Source organism: Pseudopipra pipra, chromosome 2 (genome assembly GCF_036250125.1).
Source record: "Pseudopipra pipra isolate bDixPip1 chromosome 2, bDixPip1.hap1, whole genome shotgun sequence".
In the NCBI taxonomy this organism is placed as follows: Eukaryota; Metazoa; Chordata; class Aves; order Passeriformes; family Pipridae; genus Pseudopipra; species Pseudopipra pipra.
This window is the reverse complement of record NC_087550.1, coordinates 102060195-102085617: the sequence shown is the minus strand read 5'-3', so window position 1 is coordinate 102085617 and position 25423 is coordinate 102060195. Positions and strand designations below refer to the sequence as shown.

The 25423-nt window shown below is 42.0% G+C and overlaps 1 protein-coding gene across 1 annotated transcript; it reads right to left on the bottom strand.

Annotated features, from left to right (window-relative positions):
• Positions 1-50: 50 nt before the first annotated feature.
• ZRSR2 (zinc finger CCCH-type, RNA binding motif and serine/arginine rich 2) lies at positions 51-18801 on the bottom strand. Its single transcript, XM_064646675.1, has 11 exons — positions 18683-18801; positions 16903-16982; positions 16653-16749; positions 16248-16356; positions 15847-15933; positions 13566-13604; positions 11357-11472; positions 8339-8552; positions 6045-6100; positions 5756-5865; positions 51-5102 (listed from the first exon to the last, which is right to left on the bottom strand). Exons 1-11 carry the CDS (start codon positions 18727-18729, stop codon positions 4621-4623), a joined length of 1437 nt encoding a protein of 478 aa, XP_064502745.1. The 5' UTR covers positions 18730-18801; the 3' UTR covers positions 51-4620.
• Between the last annotated feature and the right edge of the window lie 6622 nt (positions 18802-25423).

Sequence of the window (25423 nt, the reverse complement as noted above, 5' to 3'; positions counted from 1 at the left end):
ATTAGTGCTGGTGTTTGCAGAGAAAAGAAGAGGCTACTCAGTGCTGGCTTAAAAAAAAGGGAAATTTTATTACAGTGCTTAACCTGTTCTTGAGCACTTCATTAAAAAATGTTGAGTATACTGTGTCCAAGATTAGTTATTTACATCCATTTAAATTGTACAGAAAGCAATAAATTAGCAAGTTTTTGGAAGGCTTACCACATTGAACATGAAATTTATTAAAGTGGATGTTAAATTGATGGGGTAGTACCACTTCATTTGAAAATTAAAAGAAACCACATGTTCAGAGAGAATTCTAGATAATACAGACTGAATATTCAGTTCCTTTCATGGAATTCTGAGAAGTCAATGCAACGTTCACAGTTGTGGTCTCAACCAAAAATTTCTCAGACGAATCTGTTCTCCACCTTTCTAAAAGAACTGAACTGGTTGATGATGTCAGCAAAGCATGGGGAAAACTTATCATCTTTGGGCATTTCTGAAATTATTTGAAATAAAATTTTGTTTCTTGAATTTTCTGTCTTGTGGGGAAGGGGTGGGGGGAGCTAAAGAATCAACTGGAATTTCTGGATTGTTTAGGCAAGTTGATTGTTGGCTTGAGTGTCTTCAACTTCACTGACTTAAGTCTTTACCTTGTGCCATGGATTATGCTTGTACAGCTTGCTTTGCAGTCTGTCTCATGGCTTGACAAAGACTGTCAATGTTTCATCGTTTTTGGGTTTTAACCATAGATACTGAATTCAGCTGATATATTGGGGTTTATTTTAATTACAACAAGCTTACAGTGAAAGCAAAAGGAGCTGCACTCTTCAGATGATGTAAGAAAATAAGTTAGGTCGTTAGGTTACTAACTAGCATAGACTTTCATCTTTCATGTTTTGAAAGAAGTGCTGATCCAGGACAGGAAGCAATAGCGTCTTTGAGCAGGCTCTTGCATGTCTTTAGAAAAAACCTCAAGTTATTCAGCACACAGGAATGTCACTGGTACACTTGAGAGCAGTTTCTGATACAGTGAACGTGCTAACACAAAACTGGATCCAAGAGAGCCATGCTGCCACCACAGGGCATAAAGCTGGGAGAGGAGTCCCTTGGGATGCATTTTGGACAATGTGCCCTATACACAAAGGAAGGGGCCAGAGAGGGAAGGCCTTTCTGGGTACACTTGTTCCCCTTCCATAAGAAATGCCATGCATTCAACACAGACACGTGCTACCCCTCCTCACCCCGTGATGGGTGTTTGCTACTCTGGACAGGCAGGCAGGGAATGAAATCCCACAGAGGGGGCCAGCTGCAGCTGGAGGAAAGGCAGTGCTGCGAGGGGGCAAGCCCAGTTACCTGATGCCTTAATTCTGCTGGGCAGCAACAGTGCCTGTGCCTATGGGAATTCCCACCATGCTGCCACTATTCCCCTTGTGCTGCTGAAACAAGGCAGCCTTGCTGCCAGGTGGGCTGTTCCTATTCCCACAGATGGGCAGGAGCAGAGCTTGCTACCCATCCTGAGTGAAACAGGGTGTCTGGCAGGCTCTGGCACTGCCACCCCCAACCTCTGCATAAACACCCGCTCTCAGAATCACGCCAAAGCACCTCTGTGATCCCTGCAGAATTCACAAGTGAAAAAAACTATTTTGAAAGCTGCTGCTTTTAAGCAGTCATTAAAAAAGAAACCAAAACTTGGCCAATATTAGTTCACTTTATAAGGTCCTTTTCTGTGGAATATGCAGAATAACACGCAGTGGGAACAGGCTATTCATTGCAAATTTAAATCCTTTCTGTGTTTTTCTGGGGCTTCACCCCTTTGGGAGAGAAAAGAATTAAGCTTAACATTAAAAAACTTGTAGTCTCTTTGTCTCTCCAGAATAAATAGCTTACTCAGCTAATAATAAAGAAACACAAAACCATGCATATAACACTACTTAAGGCTATGAAGCAGAGAAACAATACTGAAAAATAAGAACTCTGAAGTTAGAAAACTGGTTGGATCCCAGGTTTCATGCTGAGAAATGCAAGCTAAATGTCAGATCTACAGCACTCAAATTCTGTGTAATAAACAGACTGCGGGTGAAAGTGAAGGGTAATCACAGGTACCAGTCCTACACTGCACAGGTACAGCCAGCATGGTTGGGTCCAGACCTCAAGAAAAACAAGCTGAAGCTTCAGCCATGGTAGTAGCAGAAACAAAGTATATTTAAATTTTACATGCATCTCTGAGCAAGCCTTTTTTCTTTTTTTAATTACAAGAACCTTTTTTTTAAAAAGAAACATACAGCCACTCAGGTTCCCAGATGCCGTTATAAAACTGTAGGGACAAGGAGCCTAATTACCTGTGGAATTCTCACATGGGTGAGAGTTTGTACTTAGCTTCTAATCCCACAGAGACCTGGTTTGCTTATTTCACCCAACAGGTCACAGGTTCCCACCACTCACTCCACTACTCCTTGAGCTCCATAATTGATTTTGCTGGGATAATGCTCCACCACAGCCCAGCCGCGTGACACAGGATGCACAGCATCTGCAGATGTCCCAAGGCAGCTCTCCCACTGGAGAGCCTTGGCCAGCAGGCTGGGTCAGCAGCACGAGCTGTGGGAAGCAAGGCATCCCCAGGGAAAGAAAGATACCAGCCTGCTGGTGACATCTCTGCACGCGGGAAATGCCGGTTCAGTTCTGCTCCAGGGAACTGAACCAGAGTTTGCCACATGCTGCACAAGTGACCACTGAGACAATTGAGCATCTACAGAAAAACAGAAACCTCAGGAAAAATCTGTCTGTAAGGTCTAGTCAGAAAAAGGTATGTTATGAGAAACTGGTGGTCACAAATTTCTCAAATGGAATTTAAAATTAGTGCTGTCTATCCTTTGAAATACACCTTTCAAAGTTATTATTTTAAAAGTTATGCTATTACAGCTCCTACATCTGTTCATAACTAAAACATTTAATCAAATTAACTAAGCTACAGCTCTGCCTACAGTTATGACAATATATAGTGAAAGTTGGGTTTGAACTGAACATCAATATATAGCACTTTTGTTGTATTACTCCATATTGGACAACAGTTACACATGAAGAAAGAAGGAAAAATGTATAATCGGCATGCTAGGTGCAGTATGCATTTAGAAAAGCAAAAATATATATATTATATCCAGAAGCAATGTTCACTCACTCTTAACTATCCTGGGGGAAAAAAAAATTCTTGCTGTGAGGAATGCTATTGGTAAAGTTTGGATAATCCAGATTTTCTATAGTAGTGCATGTTACATCATTGGAATCTTAATGAATTCCTATTTGGGAGCACTTCACGCCTACTTCAGGCTTCTAACTCCTGGGGTCTGATCTGTATTCTAAGGGCAGGAGCACAAGTTCTTTGGAGAAACTAAAGAGAGGGAGGTATCTCTGCAGACCTGCACCTTCAGCCCCACAAACTCCTCTCTCCAAGCATCTGAGGTGCCCACGTTAAATACCTGAAGTTAAGCTGTATGACACAAATCTTTCATTTAAAAGTGAAAAAATATTTATAAGGATTTATCTAACTGCAGGTACTTTACTAATACAGCTGTCATTTCAAAAAGGTTTTGTCCCTGTAACTTCATTTTTATGTACCCTACTCTCCACCTTGGCTGTAGGAAAGCAAGGCAGTAGGGTGCCTAAAACTGTTTGTAAAATAAACCTAAAAACCATAAAAAGTCAAGTCCTCCTCTACCAAAAACAAAGTATTCTTTCAGGTATAAAACCTTCAGTTTCTTCAGCCACTGTGCAACTGTCTTGATCGAGCCTTCACAATCACATTTGCATCTTTGGTTCCCAGATGGGACACTTCCACCCCTCCAGCACAGGTTAGGCAAGTTGTTTTCACCTACAAATGGTGTGCAGCCAAGAAGTATGTGAAGTATTTTCTATCCTCACTCAAGGATTACAGTTGCATGGTTTCCACTCTTACTTGGGGATTAAGGTACTGAATAAAATGATTGTTTCTCTGTGTACTTCCCACTCGGTTTTAGTCTACTGCAATCCCTACAGGCAATTAGTCCAGCAGCTCAAGTCAGGGGAGAGAGAAAAATCCAACACTCATGACCACAAAGCTCCTACTGGGCAAGTACTGTACAATCAAACAGTGATGTCTTTGAGATCCCTTTACTCAAACTCATAATACGATTATATTTACTTTGTCTAGAAAGATTTCCCATAAACAGATGAAAAATACAAACGGCAGTTGTCTACACAGACCTCGGTCTGCAGCGTGCAGGGGTGTGAATTTACTGCACACTGGCTGTTCTGTACTAACTCCCTACAGGGACAGAAAACACTTAACACACACAAAACAGAAATAAGCATATACCAAAGAGGCTTTACTTCTCTATTTGTACTCAGTGTGTATCCAGGTGTTGCAGCAGTTCGGAGGGACAGAGTAGCTAAAGTACTTGACTTGACGTTCACACCTTCTATAGGACTTAAAACTTTTCATTTTCTGAAGCTTAGCACACAATAAACTAGGTTCCTTTATTAGGAAGAAACATTTTAATGTGCAAGAACACTTTATTTGAAACTCAAAATATATCTGGTGCCCTGTTGTAAAGATTTCTCTGTCAGATCTATTTCTGATCAATTACCGATTTCTAAAAGTAACTCTCACTTTGTTTTGGGAGTTTCACTATTTTTTCCTCTGCTGCTTGATCTCTTTTTACCCCTGCTCCTGGATCGAGAGGAACTCCGGCTTCTGCTCCGGCTGCGAGTTCGACTGTGACTTCTGCTGCGACTGCGGCCTCTCCTCTTTCTCCCCCTGCTGTGAGACCTCCTCCTCTCCCGGCTCCTCGACCGCCCCGATCGGCGCCGCCTCTTGTTTTTGCGGCGGTTCTTTTTTCTCTCGGACTCTCCATTTCTCCGGTAAGAATGATCCGGGCTCGGGCTGCCCCTTCTCCTGGACCGGCTGTAATAGTCATCACGATGGCTTGATCTGTTTCTCCTTTCAGAGTTTTTAGACAACTGATTAGTCCGTTCAGGAGAAATACGTATGTCTCTGTTGGCCTCCCAAAACTCATTGTTTGGGTTTTTGAATACGTGAAGAAAGTTGCAGTGTTTCCCTCTTGGACACTTCTGCCTTTCAAATAAGCCTGCAACAGATTAGGGTTTGATTTTTTATGAACCAGATCATCTATTAAATCTCTTTCTTCATTATGTACCTACTGAGGGGAAACTTAATAAACTGAATTTCACTTCTCCAAACAGAAAAACATGCCTCTGACCACCTATCAATTTAATTCACACAAGATTAATTTTCCCTGTGTACTTTTCTTGGAATTAACTTTTTAACAGCTATGAAGGTTTGGTTTTACCTTAGAACAAATTTCATTTTTCATTTAATTAAATTTCATTTATCTTAATCTAAGGGTGTAAATCTAGATAAGTTAAATGTGATAGCTACTGCTAAGAACTGTTGATAGTTCAGAAACTGCTGCTGCTTTTCGAGAGATAAAGTAGTACTTCGTATAGTTTCATCTTAAGATTATTATTTCCAAAGCTAGAATCCAAACTTTTCCAGTCCAAGGTAAATCCACTAAAACAATTCAGGCACTTACATGCCATGGTATAATATTCCTTTTCTTTCCTAGATCTACACAAGCAAGTTAGCACATGTGTCTTCCAAACGGACATGAACTACAACATTAGGCAGATCTGAAAGCTGCAGACTAATCCTTCTTTTTCACTTCCATTAGTACTCTTTGAGTAACACTAGTTCTCTTTTCCAAGTGTTTACATGACTCACCACAAATAGCAGTTTTCCACCTCGTCACAGGACAGAATTCACAATGAAGCTGTCTGCCTGCATACCATCGTCCACTGAACAGGGCCAGGGCTGCCTGACAGTCCTTCTCTCTTTAAAAAGTGAAACGACACACAGCATTACCATCACACAATCAGTTCAGACATCACTTACCAATTCTGGCCTCCCATTACAGTATGAGAATGAATCACATGGATTATATAAACACTTCTTATTCATTACTTAGTGCTGGAGTTTAGTTCTAGCACTGAGTACGACTGTGAGTACTTACGACTGGTACTGGACGTAGACATTTCCTCGCAGGTGAGGCTCATAGTTGCAGCTGACCTGAGGGGATGGAAACACAAAGTCAGTGCAGTGGAAGGTTTATGCTGTACAGCAGCTCCTGCATTCTGAGATGGGCCATCCATTTACGAGAGCTCATCCATATCAACTTAGATATGATTTTCTTCTGAACACTTAGTTTTAACCAAAAAAAAAAGAAAAAAACCCTTCTAGCTTATGTTTGACTGCTTCCAGCATTATGCTTTGATTAACTTTGGGACATCAGCTTCACTTAGCCCACAAGACAGTTTATACTCCATTGTCTTGCACTTGTCTGGGCCAACCCTTCTGTGCAACAGACAAATCTGCTCTGAAAACAATTAGTAGTATCCTCATGTGGAAATGTGGGATTCATTACAGTAAGAGACTCTTTAGAGCTATTTACCTTCACAGCATCCCCGTGAGATGGGTTAGAAAAGCTGAAGTCACCAGCTTTCACTGTACAGGTTCTAAAACCCCTTTTTTTGTAATGATTTAGCATTCAGAGTGTAACTAAAGCTCTCAAAAAATACACAAATTACCTTCCAGAAAGCTTGCTGCTAATTACAAAAGATTCTGATGGGCAGGCCCAGGCAGGTGGAACACAGTTCCCCAGGGCAGAACTGCGATCCCAACCCCTGTTGCCCCCAGGCCTCTTCCAATATCTGCACAAATGAGGCTAGCAGCTCCTTTCATCCCTGAACCCTGACTGATCCTCAGGAAATATTTCTTTGTGCACTGGATCAGGAAAGGGCTTCAGTCACAACAACAAGCAGTTGTATAATTAAATATTACAGGAAGGAGTCAAACTATTTGAGATAAACAATGTCAACACAAGAACAAGAGAGAATGATTTTGGTGTAGACATTTTTGGGTAGGAGGAGTGTTTTATTAGGATCTCCCAGACTCTGGAGCAGCTTCCCAGAAAGAACAACAAGAATAAAACCTTGGGCTACACTGGAAAAAGAAATCAGCTGAAAGAGGGGTGTGTATAATCTGATTCTAAACAGTTGCAGAGACTCAGCTCACTCACAGTTAAGATCCCTGCAGCCAACATGTCATTCTGAAGCATATCTAATGTAATGAAAATGTCCATAAGAATCACCTTGTAGATTGCACAATTGCCTTGGAAGCCATGGAATGCCACACAAACAGTCATAGGGACCCAAGTAGGTGCAGCTTAGCACAGCCACACAGAACGACGATACAAAGTCAAGGACCTGACTTTGCTGGTAAGACATTTTAACCCACCTCCATAGGGAATCTACATCCCATCTTCTAGCACAGACTACAGCTTGCTGATAGCCCATGAGTCAAAATATGGAGGGGATACTCCTCCAAACAAGTGAAGGTTTCTTACTTATAAAGCTCATTACACAACTATTGAAAATTCACTCTACTTTCCTCTTGCTTGAAATGCTAATACCACCTCAGTCCCGAGGCAGCTGTCAGTAGATGGAAACAAAAGGAGAAAAGGCACCATGTGCCTCCTGGTGACTGCAAGAAAACTCTCAGGAATGGCAAGCAGAAAGGGATGCTGCAATAGATTCTGATAGGATGAGATTTCACCATCCAAGCTGCATAATTTGGGGCAACATGGGACTGTTAACACACATCGTTGATCTCAGTGGTCTCCATTTACAGATCCCTGTTTTTCCCCATAAGAAATCACAATATAAGTGGGAAAAATTCAGTACAAAACATTCAGCAAACCAAATGCACAAACTAAGGATGGATGACAAATCTAAACACCATTTACATAACTTACCTTTTTATAATTCTTCCTACTGGAATACCTACTAGCTTTTCAGTTCTTTGTAATCTGATTTTATTTTATCCAGCCAGTCCTAAAATGACATTGTTTGGGTGTACACTCCAAATACATTTCATACCCCCACTATTTCATTCCTTAGGCACAAATACAGTAGCTCAGATGTATTTATACTGTCTAACCATCTCAGTGGACCCTCTGGGGCTTAGCACAGGATAAAGAAAGGACTGTGAGGTAAGTGGGCTGTTGAGCAGTGTGAAGAACTTGCAATATAAAAGCACAAGCTTTTATTAACAGTTCAGGGGAATGGGAGAGAAGATTCACCCAGAGGAAGACAGCGCTCTGTAACAGCAATGGCAAGTTTACAGGTGACATGAGAGATGTACAGCTTGCTGTAAGGGCACTGTAGTTTCCTAATGCACACAGGATTTAGCTGGGGCATGCCGGACAGAATTTTTCTTAAGGCTTGTAAACCACACTTAGATGCATACCTTGAACTGAACAACCTTCCCCACATTCTGAAATTCAGGGAGCACGTCCTCATAGAATTCCAGGAACTGCTGGTAGGTCTCCTCATCACTGTACTCAAGACTTGCATCTGTGTCATAGTCATCCCTCCGGCACTGCTCCATGCCAAAGGTGATGAACATCCCTCGGACGAGGAGTGTCTTGCTGGATGTTGGGTAGTTATGCTTGCGAGAACACCTGGAGAGCAGTAGAGAAGAAAGAAAAGTGGAAAGATTGGCACGTACTGCAGAAAATGCATTTGTTGAAGCTTCAAACACTTGCCATTTTCAGTTACAGTTATTATAAAAGAAAATCCATTAGTGGGAGATCAGCGTATTTCAATTAGTAAAACAAATCTTTTGGAGTGAGTTTGCACATAATCTTGATGCTTCCTGCCATGCACAAATACATCGTTGCTTAAGAAAGCGTATCTACAAAAGCTATAGATATCAGTGTCACAATGAGAGCTAAAGTCATTTCTTTTAGGCTACTAGGGTTAAATGTGTTCCCAATTTCTGAAGGGCTTAAAAGATTGCCAGTATTCTTTCTACAAATTCATCTTAAAGCAAATCCCTGCTCTTCTTTCCACAAACTAAACAACTTTTCCTGAAATTGTTCTCATCATATAGGGGTGGAGAGAGGGAGTGAGGGAAGGACAGCATGTTTAGACCTGTGGTTGGGTAAGTAGAAGACTGCTATTTTTCCACTTCTAAAAAAAACATAAAATAAAAAACCTCTTTAAAGTCAGTCTTATCTTAGTCTGCATCCTCTTGGCAGCCATAAAACTATTAGGTATCCCTCACCATCCATCATATTCGAGCTACCTCCCTCACATGCTGAAATACAGTTCTCCCCCAGACACCTTTAGATCCACTAAGAACACACATGTTGGCCTCCATGTTTATTTCACTGTGCTCTATGATCTCCATTTCATACTTCCCCAAGCAACTGGGTCATGCACTCTCCAACACATTTCTCCTTTTCAAGACATGCTCAGAAAAATATCCAGACTAGTCTGCCCTCTTTGTCTGGCACTGGCACAGCACAGACAAACTGCAGGGAGGTCAGGTCTCAAAATGGGCAATTCCAACCTCGACTTCGGCTACAAAGTGTCTTTCTGCACCCAGTCAGTCAGTCACCTTCTGGCTGACACTTTAGACTTTAAAAAAAAAGCACCCTATCTCCAAACCCAAAACTAAACCAGGAGACAATTAATTTGATGATTATTATTTTTTTACATTTGAGAAGCTGCCTCCTTTTCCTGTTCAGTTTGAATAATAGAACTCAAAATATTAAATCCAACCAATACTGCCTGTACACAAAATGACTACAGCACGTGACAGAACAAAAGGAAATTAATGACCCAAAAATCCAGTATTGCTGCAAAATATTAGGGTTTGAAATAGAGGAAATGGATAATAGTGAACTCAGCCAGTTTTAGCTTCTTCAAGATACAGTGAGCTTTGACAAGATTCAGCAATTATTTATTGGTAACACTGGCTCTTAGTTTTTCCCAACTGCTTCCAACCCATCCTTCCAGTCCTTACTCTGGCTGTACCTGTCCTTCAACTTACAGACAGCACCAGTGGTTAAAATGACCAGAATATGAAGGAAGCAGGTATGGGAGGAGAAAGAAGGAAGATGGAGAGGTATCTGAGATCAACAACTATGGATGAAAGAAGAAGGGCAGAATATGATGTTTCTCAGTATTTGTTTTCCAAGCATTATTCACAGTTCAAAGCAAAGCTGAATTCTGTGCAATCCATAAATAATCCATGGAGGTTACCTCTATTAAAACCACTGAAACAAAAATACTGCAAAGACCTAGACATTTGAAAAGCAAAAATGGTGTCTGCAGTGAAATAGCTGGCCAAATCTTTATTATGGAATTAAACACATATTTCAAAATAGAAGGAAAAAGATGTGGACTTGAAGCTTCCATACAGTTGAATTATCACATAATTATCCACAATATACATCACACTGAAACAAATTACTCCTAGGATAAAGAAAACTATGATAGCTGGACCACACACCTTTCAGTGATACAAGTTAGTAAAATAGCCTTATTAGTTTATGCTGAAGATTCATGTAATAAATATCAGTGTCCTTCCCTGCTAAGATGTTATTCCTCCTAAACACAACAACAACAAAAAAAATCAGGTATTTTCTAGTCAGATGCTGCATTTGGGTCATCATTGTTCCTGGTCACTGATGAACATGAACTCGTACTCCATGAATCTGTTTACACTTTTGGCTTTCTCTATGTCCTCAGGCAACAGGTTTTGCCATTTGTTTCATATGAGAAGTCTTTTCTTTTTTGAAGCCGGTAAACACTCAGAAACATCTGATGAAACTGCAAATAATCCTTTCCATCCTACCATGAATTTCCTGTTCATCTACCACAGCCCTCTTCCATCCCTTCTTTCAAAAGAGTCTAGACTCAGTGACTTCTCCTACAGAGCTGTTGCTCATCTCTCATCATCTTGTTGTCCTTCTCTGGTCTTGCCTTTTACTATACTTCCCTCCCCTATCAGTGTACAAGACTCAAGAACTAATGTATCACACACTTAAATAGTGAGAATTCTGGAAGCTTTCACAACAGTGCAGATTTACCTTAACTTGCTTTAGTCCATTTGAGATTTGATTTTATCTCTTAGACAATGCAACGTATGCAAAGTAGACAACATAAAAAAACGAAATCTGACATTTCAGGCCTGTACTAATAACAAACCAAATATAGTCTGTCTGAATATATCTGTGCATGTGTCAGAGCTAAGGAAAACTACGTCTGACCAATGTAACCAGAATGCACCATCAATAATATACCATAAAAAATAGCTCAATTCCAGCCAGGCAATGCTTCTGCTCTCAATCCACGTCCAAATATATGAAAGTATTTTATACAGCAATTTTTCTTCAGTTTGCTTATGACCTAATGAAATTGCCTCCCTTTCATCTCCCCAAAACACTTCTATGCTGGTAAATATTCAATTGATTACCTGTCTCCAAATCGGCAGGAACCTGTTTTAATATAGAAGGGGCAATTCGCTCTATCCTTCTCTGTTCCCAGATTCTCTGGGGGCTCTGGGTTATGCCAACTCACACCATTCTCCAGCTGTGGAAAAAACATTAAAATACAAAGAAGTTAGAAATGAATAAAGAAAGGGAATGTCAAAAATAAAACTGACAACTGAATTCACGTGCAATTGTGAGCACTGGGCTGCTACAAGGCAAGCTGAATCTATTTAAAGCGTTGTTTTCAAAGCTGCCCAGTGCCTTGGGCAGCTTTATACACCTGTGCCATGCTTTAGCCCCAGCCAGACACCAAGCCCCACACAGCCATTCATTCACTGCCCCACCAGTGAGATCAGGGAGAAAGTAAGGAAGGTAAAAGCTGGAAAACCCATGGGTTGAGATAAAGACAGTTTAATAGGGAAAGCAAAAGCCAGGTACACAAGCAAAGCAAAACAAGGAATTAATTCACTGCTTCCCAAAGGCAGGCAGGTGTTCAGCCATCTGTAGGAGAGCAGGGCACCATCACGTGTAACAGTGACTTGGGAAGACAAACACCATCACTCCAAAAGCCCATGCCCTTCCTCCCTTCTCTTCCCCCAGGTTTATATACTGATCATGGTGTCATATGGTCTGGAATATCCCTTTGGTGAGTTTGGGTCACCTGTCCCGGCTGTGTCTCCTCCCAGCCTCCCATGTATCGCTAACTTCCTTGCCAGTGTGGCAGCATGGAAAGCACAAAAGGCCTTGGCTCTGTGTAAGCCCTGCTCAGCAATAACAAAAACATCTCTATGTTATCAACCCTATTTTCAGTGCAAATCCAAACCAGAGCCACGCACTGGCCACCATGAAGAACATTAACCAGCCAAAACCAGCACAACTGGGAGAGAGAAAGCTAGGGCTATTTACTTGTTTGAGCAATAGCTCAAAGCTCAGCAAGCTTAGCATTATTGCTGTTCTGTGCATCTAGAAAAGGCTAAAATTAAAACAACATGCCAAAGGCCGGAATTTAAAAAAATTAAATTCATAGTTAGCACTGGAAGTAAAAGTGCCCATACCAGTCATTTTGGTCCATTAAGATTTCTATAATTCCAAATGGGCTTACCAAGTTGCAAGCCTTGACTGACTACAACCAAGACACACATTTTAAAAAGGGAATTTTCATTCTAACCAAGTAGTCTGTAAAGCTGAGTGGCTTTACAGTTCTTTTAAATCAACTGAAAACTGTTTATTTACAAGCAGCATTTGACCCTGAGACCAGTTCTGTTCATGACTTGCAGCCACAATTTTCTCTCACTAGAACAGCACTGTTACTTCAGCAGTAACTGAACCCTGAACTGATGCTATAATGCAATCTCTTAACATACCACATTTCTCCCTATTCCTTTGCAGACATGGCTGCTAATACATCTTGAGCTCTGGACAGGTAGCAGTTCAGAGCATTCTTCTACCCATATTACAAAATAGAGTTAGATCCCTACCTAAAGAACTGTTTAAACATGATTTGGAACCAAATGTAACTATGGTGATCAACACACAATGGATTAACTAGGTTAAAACTTATTTTTCAGATTCATGCAGTGATTTAAACAGAGCTAGAATCCTCACGAGTTTAATTTTATGACAGAGATAAAAAGCCAAATTATTCTTTAAGGCAATTTCTAAGAATCAAATGAAAACTGCAGTTTTCTTTGCTACACGCTGCCAGCTTGTGATCCATGCTCTTCCAGGCATCTGAACAGTCAGCTTCTTCCTCCCCTACCCTTTTCTTTTCCTTAAGAATCTGTGCCCTTCTCTACCACTGAATCCTCTTATTTAGAGCCTGCCATCTGCTTAAAAAGACAAGTTTGTCTTGCCACCCAGGACTGACAGATTTATTTAGAATTACAATTCATAAATAAACCGTCATGCACAGTGTTTTTTAACAGCACACAGCAGTATTTCCAGGTTCATTTTGACTCAGATCTCCTGAACAGTCATCAGCATGCACAGCTGCACTGCCACCAACCAGCCAGAAATATGCTTAATTATGTTCCATCCAGTAAATAATTGTTTACAGCTCATGCAAGCCACTATATATTAAATTTATTCAGGCCATTAGGTTCTCAAGAGCAGATGGACAGCATGCTAGAAGACAAACACCGGATGGAAATTAAATTACTTTTCAGTTCTTTTTCAAAAAGTCTCTGAGCATACCTGGCTTTCAGCTTGATCCAGCATCCTCTGCACAGCTGCCTATAAATGGTGCAAACACAGGACTAGTGAAAACCCTGAGGACACGCAAAACATCTGTTGTCTTTAGTTAAGAACCTAATTTACAATACTCAATGATTATGCATAATGAAAGTTTGATGGGGTTTGCTTTAAAAACAGGAGATTTACTTTGGCTCTGTAGCAATTCATGTACTACAGAGTTGTTAAAGGATACATCAGAAAGACCCTTATGTAGATGATTTTCTAAAGTAAACAATGGACATCTTAGAAGTTTAATTTTCTTTTTTAAAACTGTCATTGAACTACTGAATATTTAAATGTATCTCCTGCTCTAGCACACAGCCTGGTTACAGGTAAGTCCATAATTGTTTAGTTGCACTAAACTTTTTAACTCAAGCATTCTATGTAACACACAGAAAAACACAATGCTCAGTGAGTCTCAGTTAAAGCAAAAGATGTAACTCTTAAGAAACCTAAACATAAGTTAACTGTATTTAGCCTTCCAAATACAGGAAGACAATGAGGATATTCTTTCCCTTACTTCTTCTAACTAGGCTGAGCAAAACTATATCACTCTCCAAATCTGGCTGGAAATTGGTTCTAACAAATTATTCTAAGAAGTTCAAAGAAAAAAAAGACATTTAAACATAATCAAAACAAGAAAATATGCTAGCACTGTTCTAATTTGGAAGAGAATTAATTAAATTAAAAAAGAGCAAATAAAAATTAAAAAATGCAATCCAAGATGAGAACGCAGAGAGCATCTGGTACTAATCATGAAGAATGTCAGATTTTATCCATCCTATTAAAGAAAACCAAAACAGAACAAACAAACAAAAAACCAAACCACATAAACAGAAAAACAAACCAAAACAAAAAACACAAATAAAGCCCCAAACTACCACCAGTCACGAAATCAGAAAAATCTATTTTTTCATCTTAGGGAGGAAAATCAGTTTCTTTTTTAAATCACTGCTAGAATTTGAATAAACTGCTGTTTCAAGACACAGGCAAAATCAATTAAACAACTTTCTGTTGCTGGAATGGGTGGCTCCACTCCTAGCTGGGTAATCAGTTTCCCTCTGGCTGCCTGTCAATGCCCCCTATGAGCCAATTTAACTCACTAACACACTAAAATGGTAACTCAGAAAAACTCAAAGCAAACAAGCCAACAAGGAAGCAAAAAAGAAAGCAGCTTCCATCTAGTTCAGAGAACCAAATTATCCCACTGAGGGCTTGGGCAAACCCAGGCACTAGGAGAGAGAGGAGGAACAAAATCCTGCTGTTACCATGGTTCAACTCTCTCTGAACTATATCTCAACCTTAAATCAAGGACACGAGCATCGTTTCTCTCCCTATTCTGCAAGGAGAGAAATGGACTCAACACTAGAGGAAGTAAGACAGGAAATACAACAACTGCTGTTCTTTGGCATTCCTTGTGCAAGTGTTACATCATCAGTGGCACAACCAGCTATTAACTGCGGGAGACAGAACTATCTGCTCATGGCTCCTCTCCTGCTGTGGTTACCAGACACAGTACCATCTCCCAGTGAAATGACTGGAAACTTTTGTGATTGTGGAGAATCAAAAATGACCAAATCCTAGAAAGCTGCAGTCACCCTTCACCGGGAATAACAGGCCAGTCCTCACACTGGATTTTTGTACAGGACATCTTACATCCAGGTCATTGAACTTCTAAAACTTAAGAAGAATGTATCATTAACAGAAACGTCATCAATGACTTGTATCTTCCATATAATTTTTTATTCCACCCAAGGAGCTCTGAAAAAAGATACGTCCTGTTGGATGAGTCAGGTAAAGAAGAGCTGTAACACATCTTTTGATTAAGAACTGTGTTAAGGAACAGCAGCAATGTACTTCCATATTCCATATCCTCTTTGGGCATTTTCTTCAGCACTGACTGTGTTCAACTGAGACATTAAGGAAGGACCATCTTTAACACATGATGCAGAAAGTGCACATATCAGAACCTGCATTGGCAGTGTGCCTTCATATTTAATTGATGTAAGCAATTACATACTCTGGACAACCAGATGTGTTAAAACAAGTTACCCTTTATATGGATCCATTAGATGCTCTTTAACAGTGATTAACAGTTTTAGGAAATCAAACAGAATGGAGTAACCAACACATTTATATATTTGCTAATTACAACACAATCCCTCTTCAACATGCATAACTGTTGCATTTCATCATGTAACAGGATATGTAACATGTTTATCCTCCCACCACCAGGAATCACCTCTCTCTCTTTCTTCTCCTGTTGCTTCTGCTGGGCCACTTCTCTCTCTTTTCTTTGCTGCTCTTCCCATTCTTCTTTGATCTTCCTCTTTATGATAAAAAAATTAATTATTTAAGGAGATAGTGCTTTATAATCCAAGTCAAAACTATCTTGTTTGACCCAAACAACTCCTTGATCATTAAGTTTCCATCCAATCACAAGCAACTAAATCTCTGGACAAAAACTTTTAAAGAGTTGCTGTTTTCCTTTTCAGTTTTGCTCTTCTAAATGAAAGAGAGAAGAGCTTGTGCTTTCAAACATACAAGGATCAAGAAAAACAGGTCCATGATAAAACAGTAAGAATATTACCCTAAGTCTACCTTATTTCCAGGCACAACAGTAACAGTCAGTTTATACATCACCTCTTCTTCTTCTTGCCGTTTTCTTGCAGCCTCTTCTTTTTCTTTCTTTAGCTTGAACTCTTCTTGAGCCTTTTCTTCTCTCAGCAACCACTGCTCATGTAGTTTTTGTCTACCAAGGAAACCAGACACTACTCAGACCCTCCATTTAATGAGTATCCAGAACTGACACAATTGTCATGTACACAATTCAAATTTATTGCTCCAGCAATAACTGCAGCTTATCTAATCTTCCTTAAAAGAGAAAATTCAAATGGAATTATTCAGGCATTAGAGAAAAGAATGGTGTAACCTGAAATATTAAAAAATATTCTGTTTTACAGAATATATTCAAACTTTTCAAAGTATAAAAATGGAATTGACTACCTAAGTGTCTACTGAATATATGCCATTTCCAAGATTTTTCACCTTTCTGCCTCAAGTTTTTTTTCTTCTTCTTCTTCCTCCTCTTTCTCCACTTCCTCCTCTTCTTCCTCAGACACAGATTCATCTTTTTCTGTAGCTTCTGAGAAAAAAACACAAAACAATGCATCTACATAACTGGATGCTACAGCCAGCAAAGGATACACAGAATTATATCCTTAAAAAAAAAAAAAAAAAAAAGAAAAACCCCAATCACTTCTAGTTCCACTGACAGCATCAAGCACTTCACAGTTACCTGAGTCCCTTAGTTTGGCAAGCGCCTGCCGCTTTTTTTTCCTCTTCTCTTTCTTCAGAATAGCTCTGTACTTTTGATGGCTGAAGATGAGGAACATGAAGATGAGAAAACAGCCAAACAACTAATTTTTACTGTCATACATGCAATTAATTTCCTTCAGCAGAAAAAAATCCCACAAAATGCAAAATTAACAGCCACTCGTATGAAACAGTAACTCTGCAGCGGCATCTGACATGACAATGAAATCTGTAGATCTGTGGCTGTGCTCTTAGAGGTACACATGGACAGCAGCAACAAGATACCACACAGGGTCTCATCCTTCTGGAGCTCTGCAGTGTTTGACATTATCACCAACTTCATGAAATCTCTCTCAGCTCCTGAAACTTGGTCACTAGATCAGATCAGGGAGCAAAACTTGGGGATCTTCTACCCTCCAATTTTGGCACACCTTTCAGCACATTCTAGTCTTTTTATGAAATTCCAAGTTTTCTCTCATCTCCCTTGATACTCTCCACTGGCAACAATCTCAATGCACAGATAACAAAACACACACCACACCCCCCACAATGCTCAGCTCTGCTCTTCTGGTGCAGAAGCTTGGCCAGACTCTCCCTTGCTTGTCTGACAGCTCTGCATGGCTGCCTATAACCAGCACCATGTTTGCACTGTGGTTAAAACCCCTCTAAGTATCTAAAACCTTTTCACATCAACTGCTTTTCTGGCAATTTTCATTCAAGGTCCCTCTTCCATGCCAGTTCATGATGGAAAAATAGGAGGGAGGGACGATCTCCAACTTCTGTCATTGTGCCACACCAAACACTGCCGGGACATTAAAACCTTCCCATTTTGGAGTGTGTAATTTTAAAAGATTCCACAAGCATAACTCAGAACTTCACCAGCATCCCCAATCCTTCTGTTCAGGGCTGCTCACATGGTCACCACCTGCAGGGGTGCCATGGTGAGACCAGGGTGGCTGTCCCGGGAGCAGCACTGCTCTCAAAAGCACTGTCCCTACATGGGCCCTCTGACCTGGTCAGCCTGGACACTCCGTGTCTCTGCCTGAAATGGACTGCATCCCTCAGCAGGTGCCTGGAGATGAAAGCAAGAACCTCCTTCCCAGTTCCCACGCTTCCTTAGGCACTCCTGAAGCCCAAGGCAGGAAGGGGGAGAACAACTCCCCTCACTCCCGGGCCAGCACAGCACACCGCTGAGGCGCACGGAGCAGCACCGCCCCAATAGCTCCAGGGCTGGGCTTCGTCTCCCCCTCGAGCCGAATGGCATCGGAGCACGGCCTTGGCAAAGAGCTGGACACCCGGGCCGGGGGCTCCCATCCCTGCGGCGGGGCCGGATGGGGCTCAGCCCGGGCACGCACATCCCGCAGCCTCCCCGCGCCTCTCATCGCCACGGCCACCGCTCCATCGGGCACTCCCCGCCCCGCGCGGCTCGGGCGGGCACGGCGGCCCCGCTGCCCCGGGACCGGCAGGGAGCGGCCCCGGCAGCGCCCCCCGCCCCGCCTGCCGGCTGCCCCCACGGCCCCGCTCGCTGCCCCTGCACGGCCGCGCTCCCGCCCCGCGCCTCCCGGCCCCGGTTCCCCCCGCCCCGCGGGGCCACGGCCGCGCCGAGCTGCGCCACTGCCGGCCCCGGCCGCGGGGCGGCCTCAGCCGCGCCCCCCGTGCGCCCGGGCGGGCTCGGCCGGGGCGGGGCCGCGACCCTCTGCGGGGACCCGCGGGCTCTTCCCCTGTCCCCGGGGGGTCCCGGCCCGGCCTGGCCGCGGCCTCACCTCGGCTTCCCCAGGGGGGGCTCGGCCACCAACATGGGCGCCGCCATCTTGCGGGGCCGAGGGGGCGTCACGTGACCCCGCGGCGGAAGGGCGAGAAATCCCTTCCGGCAGCGGCGCGAGCAGCGGGGGGGGCGGGGCCGGGGGGCCTCGGCCGGGGCCAAGGGATGGGAGAGGGGACGGAATTCCTGTTAGCCCTCCTGTCGGGAGCATTCACGAGACAGGGAGTGCGTGGGAAAGTACCACTTTAAATTCCAGTTTACCAAACTCTCCTAAAGACCAGAAGCGGTGGAGTGCACCGAGTGTTTCGGTGCCCCAGAGATCACAGAACCACAGAACGCGTCAGGCTGGAAGGGAGTCACCTGGGGGTCACCTGGTCAGGGTCATCCCAGAGTACGTGCCACGGGATTGCATCCAGATGGTTCTTGAGTAGCTCCGATGAAGGAGATTCCACAGCCGCTCTGGGCAATCTGTTCAGTGCACGGTCACCCACGCAGTAAAGAAGTTATTCCCTATATTCAGGTGGAATTTCCTGTGCATCAGTTGCTACCTGTTGCCTCGTGTCATTGTGGTTGACACCACTGAGAAGAGCCTGGCTCCATCTTCCTGGCACCCCACCTTCAGATATTTATAGACACTGATGAGATCCCCTCTCAGTTGTCCCTTCTCAAGGTTGAACAGGCTTCCTGATTCAGCCTTTTCTGGTGATGTGTCATTTTCTCAGCTGTGTGGAGTAACTGGGTGCCAGTGGTGCAGTGCCTGAGCTCGCCCGAGGTGTTGCTGCACGTGGCAGTGCCTGTGCTGGGTGATTGTCCTGGCTGCCAACAACTTGTGCTCTGTGAGCCATCTTGGGAGTTGGGGGAATGTGGGGTGTTCCCACACATTCCAGAGTTGAGGGAAGTCATGGCTCCAGTGCAGCAGCATTAGCACACTGGACCGGTACGTTGTTCAGTGACACTGCCTGTCACGAGGTGAGTTTCCAGTGTGTCTCTTGGCTGCCATGAACGTGGGGGATAAATGGCTGCCCTGGCCCACAGCCTGTCAGAGGTGAGGGAAGTCACAGCTCCAATGCAGCAGCGGCAGCAAACTGGACTGGTACATGGATCAACTGAACTCACACTGCTGATACACTCCCATCATTGTCTCTGAGGCATACACCTGACTTGATTATAAATATATTTCATGGCAGGAAACAAGAGTTACTCCTCACAGACCGTCGTGGATACAATGGGTGGAAATATGCCAGTTGTCAGTAATCAATTCCTCGGTGACACAGTGATAGATTGCAGCCTTCAGAGACAGAGTATTTGTAGGTTTTATTTGGGCATGTTTTGCATAGCTATTAATAATGTACATTGTTGATTAATGTCTAAATTATTGTCCTAAACCACAATGTAGGATCTTCTTTCCTATATCCTGGGGGTAGTATAAACAGTCTGAGCTGCTGGTGGTGAAGCACACCACAGCAGGCTTTGTCAAAATCTGACTAATTGACTGTGCTGTTCATTAACAGCATAATGAGTATCCTCTTACTTATTCTGAAGCTTGGTGAAGTTATTCAAAGCAAGCATGTGACTGCTATAGTCAGCAGTTACATTTGCTACCTGACCAATGAATATTCAGCCTGTGACCTCTCTGCTATTACTTAACCACGTGTCAGATCCCAGACTGTCTTAAAATGTTAAGGAGTTACCACTATTACTTTTACTGTTTCTTATGCAGAACATACATGTAAAATAACATACAATTTGCTGCTTCTTGGATACAGAAGATGGCAGTATTGTGCATTTTACAATTGTTGAACCATTGACACCCATGAAAATTTTGACAAAAGCAGCCAGATGTTTTCCATAATCTTATTTCATTAGGAAATTGCAACTATAACTTTTCATCCTCCTTTCAACAGAGTAAGTGCCATAATATTAACCTTCCCTTAAACTATGTATGAATCAAAATTGAGAAATTCAGTCATTCCTTTGATTGGTGTGCTACATTTCATCATGGCATTTTCCCAATGTACTTGGGCAAGGCACCATCTGAGCTTATATATTTCAATAGTGAAAAATAGGATCTCTTTTTAAGAAAACACAAAACAACTATTACAAATATCCATAATGATTCTGAAAAAAGCTATCATCCTCTTCAAAATAGGAATACAGTATAATTACATTTGTTTCCATTTTGTTTATTATTAATTTATACACATACAGCAGCTTTATATTCAAGTCCAGGCACAGACTTTCATACAATTTAATTGATACAGTGTAAGAAAGAAAAACATATGACCATTCCCGGCAAGAGCCATTCACATATCCAAAGTAATGAAGCATTCCTGTCTGTAGCTGTTAGTCCTTGCACTGGAATTACAGACCACAGTCCTTTACAAGCATTGTTTATTTTGGTGGACATCTTCAAGAAGTTTGTGGAACTTATTCTTCTGTATTTCCTAAACAAAAATACGCTTGCATGGTACAGTGTCATGTGAACCTCATCATGACAAGGTCGGTACTGGATGTACAGATTATACTTCATGGAATAGCCCAGAGGAGAGAAACTTTTATCTTACAACTTGAAGTTACTTACCACATTGCATTATAAATCTCTGTATGTCTTTCAAGATGTGTGCACCGAACTCTACATGTGTAGTAGAGCAGATCTGAGCGAGAGTGCAGAGACTCCATCTGGCACACATTTGCACTTCCTTTCCATGTACTTCTTCTGGTTTCCATTTCGTGTATTTCCATCATTGTGGACTGACATAAGCAGATAAGAAGTGTTCACTCTTGTTTGCCCAAGCCCTGTGTGGAAAAAGGAAAGATACATTTTATAAGCATATAGATTATGTAAAAGTTGTCCTCGCCTTACATAATATTTGCTGTATGCTTCAGGAGAAGAGTGGTACTTTCCTCATGGAATTGTACATCTCTTTTTTTTTTCTAGCTGAAGAAAATGAACATAAGAGAACATGTGGGATATGGCAGTCAATCATTAGTATGGATTTGTCTGACTCAGAAAATACATGTTAACTAGGGAACATCCAGGAAGTGTGGGTTTGGGATGCGACAGTTTTCATTGACACTTCAGAGCTGTAGGTTGTACTATAAACACAATAGTGAAGTGGCAGCACCACCCTTCCCCACCCCCTCTGTTTGCTCGCTCTCAATGCCAGCCCCACTGTAGGCTGTTCTCAGTGCTTTCCACTGCCAAGTGCCCTTTCCAAGGTGATACATGTGAATGCTGGAGAGCACGTCCTTCCCCCCCCCCGCTGCTAATGCCAGCATGACTGTCTCAAGGGGTTAACAATTTCTCACATGTTGTCTGCTTCTGTGAGCACTGATAAAAACTCTGTGACAACTTAAGTCACTTTTGCACTGTTACAGTGATTACAGTGGTGGCAGTCCTTCAACACCCTGTTCCCCTAAAACCTTCTGGAAAAACTCACATTTTATGAGACAGGCTGGACCTTTATCAACCAGCCTGGTCTATCAGATGATACTGAGATTTGCTTAGATCCCAATCTCATCAGTTTCTGCAGCCTGCAGAAGACATGCAGTGTTTGTCATTTCCATTGCCCCTGGGGAACTGCACAGTGCTCTGCACAACTGGGTCTGCAGTTCTCCAGGTACATTTCCATGAGTGACACACATTGACTCCTGCCTCATAAGAGTTGAACACAACTATTTAAGACTAAAGATTAACTTCCTCAGAGTTTAAAACTGTTAATTTGTCAAATTTGAAAACTGAGGTTAAGTTTGACCATAGCTGTTAATTAACTTATAGGATAGCTATCAATATTTTACTTGCCTGGGATTTTCCATTTCAAAGACATTGAAAGGAGCAGAAAAAGTACTTTGCTAATCACATGGAGAAGATGGAAGGGGTCTGTTTGTTTGCTTTACTGAGTCACATGTTTCTTGAAATTTCAGTCCTCTCCTGATTTGTTTCGTAGTTAGATATATATGCTACTAAATATATATGTACAGATAATAGATGAACTTCTGGAGGCCACAAGTGCTGAAAAAAATTATAGAGATACTCTTATTTTCAACCAGGCAGACAAATACATTTAGCACAACAAGGGAAATGCACTAGTTCAGTGATGTTTCTGGAATGCAAATTGTGTATGAAATTCTTCATGGCTATGACCTGTAGCTCAACAGTAGTTAGGAGAAACAAAGGTACTATAAAAGAGGAACTACTTAAAAATCTAGTACCTCACAAAGTAGAGAGTTGAAAGCATACATTGCATATGTGCATGTAGATTATTTGTTCAAGCAAACTGATGCCTGATTGATTAATCAGTGGCAAACAAATGCAAACATGCTTTAACAGTGCTCCATATCTGGCCAAAATGGGAGCAGAGAGGCTGGGCAGAAGGTTATCCATGCAGGTACATTTATTACAGAGATACAAACTGTCTGTCTTTTTAGATTATGCAGATATACTCCATTTGTAGCCTGAAAAGTTACAGTGCTTTTTAAGACAGTACTTAAAAATACCATTTCCACTTGAAGAAAAGTTATTTTCTTACTGACACCTTGCATGTCCACCTGTCTTGTTTAAAAAACATGCTGGCTTTCAAAAACAATTTACAGATGTGCAGCAATCAGTTGCTTATGTGCAGTGCTCTGTGCATATACAGCTGGATAAGCACAGGGCCCTTCAGCTGGATGCATTTGGCACACATCCAAGTTGCTGTGCACATATATATCATCTGCACGATGTGCACCCTGTGAGCTCTGAGCTAGGGTGTTTATCACACTGCTGCTTCCCCTGGCCTCCTCCCCTCTCTGCTGGAAAAAATCATTTGTCTTGCTTCTTGCCAGCAAGATAAATTGGGGAAAATCAGCCATCCGGGCTGGAAGTCAGCAGCCCTGATCAGGGAATCCAGTCATGTCCTCTGAGTTGTTCCTGCTGGGCGTTGTGTGCCTTCGATGTACTTTGACACCGGCTCCATGTGATTCTGAGGGAAAGAACTGATTTATGGTGTTTTACAGGGGGGAAAAGAGGTGATGTTCTGTATTGACACTCTGTTCCATTTGCCTTCTAGCAGCAGGGAAAGAGTATTTGCCATTTCTCCTCTCTTCCCAAGTTCTTCAGTGTTTTCCCCAAAGGTAGAAAAAAGTTTTCATGTTCGTTATTGAAGCAATGCAAATGAATTTACCATGAAACTGATTGCATTCACATTCTTTTAAGTTTTTTTAAGTTACAAATGTTACAGGATAGTCTTTCATACATCTGTACATTTTTCAGTGCTCTCCTTTTGATGTGTGTACATACAACATGTTAATTTAAGGTGTCATTAGAAATTAATGCATCACTTTTTTGTTTTCATAGGCATAGACTGAACATCTAAGTAGATAATATATCCAATAGTTTTGTACTCAGAACTGGTTGCCTAGTGAGACCGAAGAGGTACCTGGGAATCAGCTTGGTGTAATGACTTTTAAAGATGGGATATCAAGTCCTTTAACAGTGGCTTCTAAAAATAAGATTAAATTACTGAAACAGTTACGTTCTCTGTTACCTGAAAATCCAGCTATTCTAACGTAGTAAATACTGGTTATTGTTTTCCATAAATTCAGTCCAACAGTAAAGTCAAATTTTCTCACTGTTTGTCATTCGTGTGGAGGTCTTTGGGCTTGCAGTCTCCAGACACACTTCTAAGTGCTAAAGGACCAACTGAAAGTAATTCTGAAGCAATCTTTGATTTAGGAACTAATCATTAATCAAATGGCTACAGGGGGAGTACAGCAGCAGAGTGGAATAAAATAATCCTGTCTGGCTGCCTAGATTGCAAAGACTGTTCAAGTACCTGCAATGCATTTCAGTTTCTGCATTGTTTCTCCTCCACATTTGTTTATTTGTCTTGGTAAACATTTGATTAATAGTGTGGAGTGCATAATTAAAATATTTCCATGCGTGTGTTTATATGTATACACAGCATATTGTGTCTACAAAACAAGAACATGTCCCTATTCAACATGTTTCTCATGTCCTTTTATTGCACCTTTTCTTATTCTCGTTCCTACTGTAACAAGCCTGTGACGTATTTCTCCATATGTATAACAGTTATTTTCATGCAAAGCTATGCCTCAGATGCGGGGTGGTTTTGAGTAGAACAAGGTGTTTGCTTTGCTTGGCTCAGACCAGCTCCTGAGCCATGATGCAGGAGTGGGACCAGGGTGGGAATGGGGAGACACAGCACTGTGCCCACCAGAGTGACCCTTCAGAAGTGCTGTGAGTTCAAAGGCAAGTGAGGGGCAAATCCAGAGCCCTGTTTTTTGGGTCTGGGGGTTCTGCATTCATCACGCCTTTCTTTTGGAGGAGTGAAAAGGATGCCCAGTCTTCCTTTATCCTCGAGGACCCTCTGTAGGGCCAGACAGTTTCCCATGAAAGACAGGTGGCAACTTCCTTTGGGATCTGGTGGCAGGCAACTTTCCGATTCAGCTGCTGTGGGTCACAGTTGCTGGCTCCTCTGGTGTGACATCCCACAGACATCTTGTGTGTCTGTCTGACATTGCAGCTGTGGGAAAAAAAAGGTTGGCCTGGAGCACCCTGTGACATTATGTATTTTTCTAGAAAGAAAGAAGGAAATTTAAAAACTTATGTCTTTTTTTTGTTGTTGTTACAGAGAAACATAGTAAATAGCTAGGAGAAGACAGTTGTTTCTAGTGCCTGTTTTTAGCTAAGATAACGGGGTTAATTATTAAACCTTTTACTTGGTTGCTCACTTGTGCTCCT